The 10,602-nt window shown below is 58.7% G+C and overlaps 2 protein-coding genes across 4 annotated transcripts in view; one reads left to right on the top strand and one right to left on the bottom strand.

Annotated features, from left to right (window-relative positions):
* Window positions 1–10,602, top strand: part of Znf524 (zinc finger protein 524) — a 15,086-nt gene that overhangs the window by 1,300 nt on the left and 3,184 nt on the right. Inside the window, exon 2 of the mRNA XM_023707967.1 lies at window positions 417–426. The gene's annotated coding sequence lies outside the window, so the exon portion shown is untranslated. The remainder of the gene's footprint in view (window positions 1–416; window positions 427–10,602) is intronic.
* Window positions 5,466–10,519, bottom strand: Fiz1 (FLT3 interacting zinc finger 1). Of its 3 annotated transcripts, none has more exons than XM_023707966.1 (3): window positions 10,106–10,519; window positions 8,334–8,679; window positions 5,466–7,430 (listed from the first exon to the last, which is right to left on the bottom strand). In XM_023707966.1, the coding sequence occupies exons 2-3, from the start codon at window positions 8,646–8,648 to the stop codon at window positions 6,252–6,254; spliced, it is 1,494 nt and encodes a 497-aa protein (XP_023563734.1). In that variant the 5' UTR covers window positions 8,649–8,679; window positions 10,106–10,519; the 3' UTR covers window positions 5,466–6,251. The 3 variants fall into 3 exon arrangements, with proteins under 3 accessions (XP_023563734.1, XP_004647730.1, XP_023563732.1); XM_004647673.2 differs by lacking the exon at window positions 10,106–10,519 and adding an exon at window positions 9,873–9,928; XM_023707964.1 differs by lacking the exon at window positions 10,106–10,519 and adding an exon at window positions 9,243–9,459.

Below are 10,602 nucleotides of genomic sequence, written 5' to 3'. Positions count from 1 at the left end.
GAACTCAGACCCCTGCACTTGCCAGGCAAGTGCTTATTCCACTGAGCCATCCCCCTGACCCCTCAAGTAAACATTCTTTGCTCACACAGTTGTCTTGAGTTGTTTTGGGTCTGCACCTGGAGTGTGTTCATTGTTGTATCATCTCATTTGGGAGGCTTCAAACTTTTCTCTAAAGAAATGCATTCAGATGGGGCTGGTGAGATGGCTCAGTGGTCTAAAGCAACTACTTAGAACAAGTTTAGCAAAGCCCAGGGACCACGGTTCAATCCCCCAGCACCACATGTCAGCCAGCCCGCCCCCTGGTGGACTGAGCTGGCCACACACACACACACACACACACACACACACACACATAAATAAATTAAAAAAAACATTTAAAAAAAATGCATTCAGAAATAAGCAAGATAGGAAAGAAGCAGGCAAATGGAGAGACTGCCACTCAGCTAGGGCGTGGAGACTGGGGGCATTGGGGCCTTGGATTGGGGCCCAGGGTGGCAGGGTGGCCAGCAGGGGTGGAGCCTGGCCTGTTGGGGCACACTGAGATGCCACTTAGGAGCACACAATCCGATTAGCATTTTAGAGATGTTCCTGCGGCCAGGCCATCGGGGGAGACCTGGTGGACTGGCCCGGAGAAGAGGTCGATGACCACACCATCCCTGCAGTGGCGCTGCCAGCCGCTGGATCCCTCTGCTGGCCACGACCCTATAGTTTGCTGCTCAATAAAGAGGCAGAGAGAGAGAGAGAGAGAGAGAGAGAGAGAGAGAGAGAGAGTGTGTGTGAGGGGCTTGCTCTACACTGAGATGGGGTCACCCTGGGAAGGCGCAGACTGAGGTGGGGGCTGCAGGTGAGGGAGGTCCAAAGGTTCTCCAGGTCCCAAGTCTGCAGCTCTGCAGACACGCGTGGCTCATGAGTCACCCAAGCCAAGCTCCCGCTCCTGCTGCCTCCGTGGGCCACAGACAGAGGCCGCTGTGAGGACAGACGCTGCTGTGTGCCTCCGCTTGATTCTGCCACTCGGAGGACCTGTGTGGTCCTTCTTCTCCTGCTCCTCCCCCAACAAGCATGTCTTCTTCAAAGACCAGGACATTTTGGTCATGGTGTCCCCAAAAATACACTAGACAAGAGAATAAGTTGGGAGGGGCCGGGGAGATGGCTCAGTAGAATAAGCACTTCCCCAGCAAGTACAAGGGCCTGAATGCCTGAATTCAATCCCCAGTTCCACACACACAAAAAAAAAAAAAAAAAAAAAGGAGGGCATAAGACTGTTTCACATTGTAAGCATATTTTGGTGCACAGGCTGTCATCCCAGCACTTGGGAGGCTGAGGCAGGAGAATCGCCATGAGTTCAAGGCCAGCTTGAACTATATAGTGGAAACCTGTCATTATTATTATTATTAAGGTGGAACCGGGGATTGAACTCAGGCCCCTGCACTTGCCAGGCAAGTGCTTATTCCACTGAGCCATCTTCCTGGCCCGAAAACCCGTCTTTAAAAAACAAAATTGAAACAAGTAAACAAGAAGTGTGGATGGTGTTTTCTTCTGAGGTATCCAGGGAGTTAAAAGCTGCTTTTGCTTGATGGCACAGTGGCTCTGCATGTGCCCGCAGTGGGCGACACAAGTAGCACAGCTCAGCGTCTCTGCCCGCAGGCCTGGACTGCCCCCCATGGCAGCAGCCGCCCGGGCCCTGCCCTGCCGCCCCTTGAGGCCTGCAGGCTTCTGAGCCTGAGGCCGGTCGGCACCAGAGCCCTTCACATGACGCCCCTGGGCCTGCCCTCCTCCGTGGGACCCACTTCTGGGCTGCAGCCCTCTCCACTAATGCCCAGCTCTAGCTCTGCCCCGGAGCTAGCCTGGCATCTGGCCTTCAAAGGCATCTTCAGGGAGATGCATCTTGAAGTTCTCTTTGGTGGCAAAAGTCAAGAATCCACAGTGGCCCACAGTGGCCCAAGCATGCACAGTGGCTGTCTCCTCTTCAGAGGGAACTGCTGAGCCCTGTCAGGGCCACCACAGTTGAGTTCTTGGTCCAGCCCTGTGTCCTAGGAGGGCGAAATGTACAGGGGCCGCGGCCCTGTGGAGGACATGGAGGGGAGCCCCAGCCCCAGCCCAGCCCCTGCCAGGGCCATCCTGGCACTTTTCCAGGCGGGGCTCCTGACTGAGGGGCTCCCTGAGGCCACAGGGTGGGTGGGGCTGGGGCCTGGGGGCGGTGTGTGCATCTAGGGGGCGGAGTCTGTGTCTAAGGGGTGGCCTGTTCCTCAAAGCAATCACTCTTCTCCCTGAAGGAGATTTTGCTGGTCAGTCTTGCTGAAGTGGAGGGGGTATCTCTAAGGTCCCAGGTTGTGTCCCCCACCCCCCAGCGAGGCTCTGTTCCCAAGAAGCCTGTTCAAGCTGAAAATTGTCAATGCTGCCGGTCTTCCTACATGGTGACACACTCTTTTCTGTGTTTGCCTCTGAATTTGTCTCCTTTCTTATTATTTGGTGCTAAGGTTTGACCTCAGTGCCTTTGCATTGAGCTACATTGCTGGTCCTTTTCATTTTGAACCAGGGTCTTGCTAATCTGCTAAATTTCCCAGGCTGGGCTTGAGCTTGGGATCCTCCTGCCTCTGTTTCCTAGAGTGCTGCATTTATAGTTCTGCACCACCACATCCAGCTCCCTCCTTAATTTTTTTCCTTGTGAAATGTGAGGCTCAGAAAGTGCACAATGGGAGCCAGGGAGAGAGATAGCTCAGGAGAATAAGCGCTTCCCTGGCAAGCACAAGGGCCCAAGTTTAATCCCCGGTTCCGAGGGGGAAAAAAAAAAGCACAATGCAAACAAATTGAACAAATCATTACAAATTAAGAAATAGGATGTCCCCACGTATCCACAGGCAGCTTTCCTGATGTTTCCTGATCCAACCCACTCCTGTGGGTTTCACACAAGTGTCTTCCCTTCCCGTTTTCCTGCAGGACTCTCTGCCCACGGCGCGCCCTGAACGGCTTCCTGCGCATGGCTTCGTCAAGACCCCACTCGGGAATCACGTATTCGGCATGTGTTCCCACTCCCCTCACTGCGCCTGCACCATCCTCTTCCTCATGCTGCGTGTGATAGTGCCCACCAGTCATCCCAGCACTTGGAAGGCGGGGACAGAAGGATAGCCAGGAGCTCAAGGCCAGCCTGGATTACAGAGTGGATTCCTGCCTGCATCACACAGTGAGACCCTGTCTGGTACAGAACCAAGGCAGATGCTAACACACCTTCAGCAGCCACCGTGCAAATGTGTGCGTGAGCACGCGCTGTGGGGTCACGCCCAGAGCGCCTCTTCTCGCCCGAGCCCGCTGGGTGCGCCTTCCCCTGCAGCGAGTGGCCTCAGGGTGGTCTCCCGCTGCCGAGAACTGGAATTACTTCAGGCTTTCACTGGTGGAGGGGCAGCAGCAGCAGCAGCAGCAGCTCGACCTGTCTCCGACCTCACAGCGGGACGGTGCCTACCTGGCATCTGAACAAGCAACTGTGCAGGGTCGGGTCAGCGCCACTTCTCAAGAGATGCCCAGCCTGGCCACCCCATCTCAGGTGGCACGACCTGGCCACCCACCTTCCTGACTGCCATCTGAGCAATTGTGACCATCTGAAGTGCCCTTTTTCAGGGTTGATTTCTCTATGATAACACACTAGAATATAAATTCCAGGATTTGGGATACTGTCTATGGGGTGTGGTGAAAATACGGTGTGACTACAGACCGGGAGAGAGCTGCCAAGAGCCTGCCTGCCAAGCGCAAAGACCCTGGTTCAGCACCTGGTACCGCACACCGTGCCAGCCCCACTTTGGGTGCGATGTGCCAGCCACTGAAACTGGGCATGGTGACACATGTCTGTAATCCCAGCTCTGGGGAAACTCAAACAGGAAGCTCACTACAAGTTGGAGCTAAGTAGTGAGACCCTTTACTAAATTAAAAAAAAAAAAATGGTGTGACTAAATAAAAGAACACACAGGCTAAACACTTGCTTAGGCCAGTGCAGGGACCAGGGATCAATCACCAGCACCACAGGCCACGTAGTCCCGCCCCTGGGTGTGCTGAGCCGGCCACCAAGCCCCGCTGTGGGTGGTGCACACCTGTAATCCCAGAGCTGGGGAGGCTGAAAACAGGAAGATCACTATGAGTTCAAGTGCATAGAAAGACCCTGTACCATCCGGGACTCATGGCTTTTTGTTTTGGAACTGGGGATTCAACCCGGGACCTTATGCTTGCCAGGAAAGAATTCAAGCCACTAAGCGGTCTCCCCTCTGTCAAATAATTTAAGACCCTGTACCAAATACATACATAAAAAATAAAAATAAACACACACACACAAACTAACCCCACTGCTCCCATCACTTTCTGGAGCAGCTCTGGAGTTCTCTTTCATGAGTGTCTTTGGTTGTGACTGCCTTATGTCCTAAGGAATTCAGAATGTTTCCTCTCATGGTCATTTCCAGAAGCCTCATGGTACCAGACCCTGACAGCAACACAGATGAAGACCTGTCATGTCTTTAAGTGCCTGCCTTTTTCTTTTTGGAAGGGCAGCCACTCTCACTGTATTTCTGATCCCATCTCACGGAAGAGAACCTATAGAAATGCCTCAGAAAGTGGCCAGACATGGGCTGGTGAGATGGCTCAGTGGTCTAAAGCACCTACTTAGAACAAGTCTCGGCAAAGCACAGGGACCACAGTTCAATCCTCCAGCACCACATGCCAGCCAGCCCCGCCCCCTGGTGGGCTGAGCTGGCTACACACACACACAAATAAAAATAAAAAAATTAAAAAAAAAAAAGAAAGTGGCCAGACAACAGGTGTATTCAAAGGAGGGTGTCAAGTTTAAGGTTTTGTGCTTATGTGTCTTTCACTGTCACCCACTGCTCTCTGAGGGTGTCCAGGCCATGGGTCGCGAGCAAGGCCTCAGGTGGACCTGGTCAGTTCCCCCTCACCTTTCTGGCCTCAGATTTCAGATATAAAATGTTGAAAGGGGTGGGGCTTCTTCCTCCCGAGGTCTCTAGGGAGACAGTTGGCTTCCAAGGGGTGTCCTGCAGGACTGATGACTCTAAGGGCCAGTCTGATTTTTAGGGACCATGTCCATCTACTGGGCGTGGACCTTGTACTTAAGGGACAGAACTGTACCATTTAGATGAGACCTAAAAAACTCAAAGCGTTGCCTGAACCTCAGACCTTAAGGGCTGGGCGTGGTGGCAAACACCTGCAATCCCAGTCATTCAGGCTGTCACACTGGACGTCAGATACCAGCCTGGACAACTCAGTGAGATCCCGGCTCAGAACCCAGCGCCGGGGAGGTGGCTCGGTACAGTACCTGCCAGGCACATGTGCAGACCCAGGTTCGGCCTCCAGCACACAGTAAAACAAACTTATCTAAAGGAAGCCAGGAGCTGTATCTAATTTAGAAACCTAACTTGGGGAGTGATGCCTATCCCCAGCCCCTGACCCCGGGTCAAACCACGAGACGGTAGTGACTGACAGGACGAGGTTTATTGGGGCCCTGAAGACACTGGGCAGGGGAAGAGGGGGCAAGGCGGAGGCTCAGGCTGGGGGAAACCGCAGCCAACATCCCCTTCCCTCTGGGGTGGAGGGACGTAGACAGACACACTGACGGAGACAGAAAGGCCGCCAGGTGCTCCGGCAGAGGAGGGAAACCCGTGTCCACCACCTGCCCCTGGACGAGGTCACTGGACGGGGTCTGCCTGGCCTGAACCGCACTCTTACGGGATTCGGGGACGTCTCTCCTACCGGAGCTAGGGCAGCACCAGCTGACCTGCCCACGCATGATGGGGCGTGGCCTGCTTCAGTCCATCCTATTGGGCGGGGTGCTACACCAGTCTACTCTAGTGTTCAGGGGAGGGCGATCCTTAGGGCCAATCCATTCCGCAGAGGGTGGGTCACTGAAGGCGGGGTGTCTACCCTGGTCCTCTTTCGGCAAGGGGAATGCAACGGGGAAAGGCAGATTACGGCTATATTCATCTTCTGGGGCCACCATGCACTGGTGGGGTACATTTGGAGATTTGGGCAGAATCGGGGACACGGTCCCTGCAATCCCTAGAACCAGGCTGCGGAGAGGGCCCTGGAGGGTGCCCCACATTAGTGCTAGGGGAAAAGTACTCCTGGAGACCCACATTCTTCCTTCCTCTGTCCCCACGTGTCAGAGGCCTGTGTACTGGGGCGCCATCCCACCGCCGGCCAGGGAGGTTTGCGTGCTGGTCTCCTGGCCCAGGGCTGTGTGTCCCCGTGCGAGGCGCGGCTCAGTCCATGCCCCGGTGCAGCTTCAGGTGCCGGGAGAGGTTGCTGAGCGTGATGAAGCCCTTGCCACACACGTGGCAGGGGAAGGGCCGCTCGGGGCCGTGCAGCAGGCGGTGGCGCTTGAGGTAGCACTCGTGGCGGAAGAACTTGCCGCACTCGAGGCAGGGGAAGGGCTTCTCGCCGGTGTGCACCAGCACATGCCGCTCCAAGTCGCGAGGTGAGCGGAACAGCTTCTCACACTCGGAGCAGCCAAAAATCTTCTTGCTGCGGGCCGGCGCCGGGGGGCGCTCCCCGGGCGCGCGTTCCCCCTCGCGCCCCGCCGCGCCCACCTCCTCCCCGCCACCCTCACCCTGGCCCTGGCCCTGGCCGTGGCTGGCTCGCCGGTGCTCTTCCAGGGCAGCCAGGGCCGCATAGAGCGCCCCGCAGTGGCCACAGCCGAAGGTGGCCGGGCCGGAGTGCGCCTCCAGGTGGCTGGCCAGCGCCGCGGCGGACGCAAAGAAGGTCCCGCAGTCGCACTGGTACAGCGTGTCCTCCGCAGGCTCGGCGGCCCCGGGGGCCTCCCCGACGCCCTCGGAGAGCAGCGCCCCTAGGTCAGGCACGCCACCCTCTGCAGGGCGTAGGAGCAGCGCACCATCCCAGGCTTGGGGAGCTCCGCCTGACTCGGCCTCCGCAGCCACGCCTGACCCTGGGGCCCAGGCCTGCATGGGCAATGCTGCCAAGCCCTGCAGGTCGTGCGTGAGCTTGTGGCGCTCCAGCAGCGCGGGCGCATTGAAGTCGCGCTCGCAGCGTGGGCACTTGAAGGGCTTCACGTCGGTGTGCGCTGCCCAATGAGCCGCCAGCTCGCGGCCGTGGTCAAAGCGCCGAGCACACGCACCGCACGCGAAGGGTGGCAGTGAAGAGGTGGCAGCTGCGGCATCAGCCAGGCCCCAGCCGCCCGTGCCTGCACCCGCACCCTCCAGGCCCTCTGTGCTCCCCGCAGCCCCAGCACACACGGTGCAAGGCCCCGAGCTGCAGCAGGCCGAGCAGGGCGTGCCCAGTGACGGCAGCCCGGGGGTCGGGGGCAGCGGTGGCGGCAGCGAACCGCGGTGCTGCCGCTTGAGGTGGCGGCCCAGGCTGGAGCGGGAGGAGAAGCGTAGCTCGCACACAAGGCAGCAGTAGGGCTTCTCACCTGTGTGCACAACCTGGAAGGAAGAGGACACTGGAGCACGTGCCAGCCGGCCACCACCACCCCACCCCACTCCACTCCACTCCGCGGACGGTGTGCTGCAGTCAGGACTCCTCCTGCAAGTGGCTCAGGCTGGCTGGCACCCTGCCCGTGCCCCACGGGCCTCGTGCTTTCCACCTCGGGGCCCCGTCCCTCTCCCGGTACTGGAATTGAACGCAGGGTGCTCTCTGAGCTCCATCTCCAGCTCTAGTCCGTCAGTCTATCACCTACTCGAGACAGGGACTTGCTAGGCCACTGGCTGGCCCAGGCTGGGCTCAACCTTCCAATCCTCCTTGGCCTCCCATTCCCTCAAGCACAGGGTGTGGCAAGGGTCAAGGTGCTCCGGTGCAAGTCCTCTAAGTGGTGTCAGTGAAGGTCACAGACACTGCATGGGCGGAACAGACAGGAGGTGCTGTGTGTTGGCAGCGTGACACCCAGCCGGCAGCCAGATCCTGCCGCCTGGGGGGCCTCCCACAGAGGCCCAGTCACCTGGCTCCCAGAACACACCTAGCTCTTCCCACCCCCAGCCGGGCACTGGTTGCTCTCTGCTGTCTGTACAATCTTCCACGCGGACTCCCTCTCCTCCTCCTGGTCTGGGGTCAGCAGTCTTGTCTGAAATCTCGTCCATGTATCATCTACCTCGCTCCTACAATCTCCAAAGGGATGCAAATTCTCTGAAGCCCAGGGCTGTTCTATAGGAGATAAACCCCTTTTCAGCAGGGTAAGGCAGACCCCAAAGCAGCAGCTGCAGGTGCAGTGTGCCCAGGCCCATCAGCAAGGGGTGGGGGGCGCTCACTGCACCTGCCTGCCTGCCTGCCTGCCTGCCGGGCCATGGAGTCCGAGGCCCTGGAGACGGGAACCCTGGACGGTCAGGACTCACCTGGTGGTGCAGCAGGCCTGTGGAGTCACGGAAGCCCTTGGGGCAGGCAGAGCAGCGGTAGGGCCGCTCGCCTGTGTGCGAGCGCAGGTGGTTGGCCAGGTTGAAACTATGCTTGAAGCCCTTGCCACAGCGTGGACATGCATGGGGCTTGAGGGCCGTGTGGCGGGCAAAATGGCGCCGCAGGTCTGAGCGGTATCGGAAGCTCTTGCCGCACTCACTGCAGTGAAAGGGCACCCGGGGGGCAGCAGCAGCGGGTGGTGCTGGCACCGGGGATGGCGCAGGTGCAGAGGGCGTGGGCAGCAGGGCGTCGTCCATGGTGCACACTGCAGGGGCGGGCAGGCTCTTTCTGGAGGAAACACAGGAGCGGGTGAGGAGTGGTCATAGACCTCCCGCTGCTGAGCTTGGCCCAGGGTCCCAAGCCACACTGAGGCTTTAAACTCCTTTGTGCACTGGAGATTGGTTTTGGGGTGCTTTGCCACTGAGATACTTCTTCAGCTTTCTATTTTATTTTGATGCATGGCCTTATTACAATTACCCAGTCTGGCCTTGAATTCGTGATCCTCCTGCCTCAGCCTCCCCAGGAGCTGGTCTAGGCCCGGGCCAAACTCCTCCCTCTCACTCACCTGCAAGCCTTTCTGCCTCGCCGGCTCCTCCCTGAGCCCTGCCAGCGGGAGCCTAAGCCCCTCCCTCCGCTGCAGGAGCACCCCTGCCGCACTGGCGCGGTGCGCCCTCCCCTCCAAGTCATCCCTGCTGGTCTTTGCAAATGACTCCTTCAGTAGGGGAGGACAGACATCTGACTAGGCATAGGCATACTGGCGCCACGCGTCCAGGCCCACAACCAGGTAAGTCAGGAGCGGCGATGGCTCCCGCCCCGAGAGCTGACCCCGGGGGTTCAGTATCATTACCGACCTTCAGGGTCCACTCAGCCTCTTCCTCCACCCCACACGCTTTCCAGGCTGTGCGAATTCGGTCATTGCACGAGTCCCTGCACTCCATTCCAGCCGCTTCCTGCCCTTTTACACAACGGCTTCACTACAACTCTCCATTACCCACTTAGCCAGTCCCCAGAATGCCCTCACGACGCTTATTCACACCCCAAACTTCGCCTCTTCTGCTCTAGTCTCCCCAAGTCTCAACGTAGGTCCCCTCTACTTTACAACCTAGGCCCCCCCCACGCCACTTAGCCACGCCCACTCTCAAAGCCCCACCCCTTCAACAAGCCCCTCCTACTTTCCCCTCAGCACCGCTCCTCCGCCCACCGGCCCGCGTGCAGCGCCCCGCCCCGCTCGGGCCCCGCCCCCTCCTGCACCAGGCCCCCCGCGGAGCCCCCCGGCCCGCGCGAGGACCCAGGCCCCAAGACAGCCTTTTGTGCCCCTCCCCCTTCTGTAAAAGTGTAGCCCCGGGTCTCCCAGGCAGGGGCGGCTCAGGAGGGCTGGGGGCGGGCGAGTCTGCTTCCCCAGTGCGGAGCAGAGGGCTTGGAGACCTAATGCAGCTCGAGAGGCCGGGAAAGTCAGTCGGCTTTCCTCTTTAATTACTTACACCTCCCTCTGGGCGCCGACATTTTGGGCAGCGGGGGCAGCGTCACTTCCACCCGGGAGGCCCCTGGACTTCCGCCTCTGCTCACTGCCCCGCCCCCTGCCCTCTTAGCTCCTCCTTTCCACCCCTCCCTTCTCCCTTTTTCCCTTCGCTTTCCCAGCCCTGGAGGTGAGAGAAGCCAGGTTGGCGCCATTTTGGGTGAGGGCAGGGGGCGGTGCTTAGGGTCATCTTGGCACCTTGCAAACTAAGGGCGTCGAGCTGTCCCGCGATGTTGGCCAGCTGTGGTTCCTTTTTCTAAGCTTTACACTCTTCTTCGGTAGGATGTCGAACTGCCTCTGGAAGAAAGCGAGTAATCAAAGTGTACGAACTGCAGTTCAGGGACTGAAAAGGCACCATCTTATACAGTTAGCGCCCCGGGGACTTTGAAGCTACCGGGCGCCATGTCAGTTACGGGAACTGAGCAGCCATTTCCCGTTTCTCTTCTAGTCTGTATCTGTGTGTGATTGCGTCTCTCGGTCGGATGCTTTGTGGAAGAAAGGGGATTTCCAAGTGGTTAGGGGTACGGTGGTGGGCTAGTTCCCCCTAGGAGCAAACAAGGGAAACTCGTGCGCAGGCGCTTGGGCCTGCACGGACGCCACCGGTCCCTAGGACCCAGCACGTCTCCTTTGTTCCCTGCAGGCGGCGGGGGCGGGGCCCCAGTTTCCGCTCCAAGGGGCGGGGCCGAGCTCGCGCG

Source organism: Octodon degus, unplaced genomic scaffold (assembly GCF_000260255.1).
Source record: "Octodon degus isolate 3935 unplaced genomic scaffold, OctDeg1.0 scaffold00320, whole genome shotgun sequence".
Lineage (NCBI taxonomy): Eukaryota > Metazoa > Chordata > Mammalia > Rodentia > Octodontidae > Octodon > Octodon degus.
This window is presented reverse-complemented; position numbering and strand designations above follow the sequence as displayed.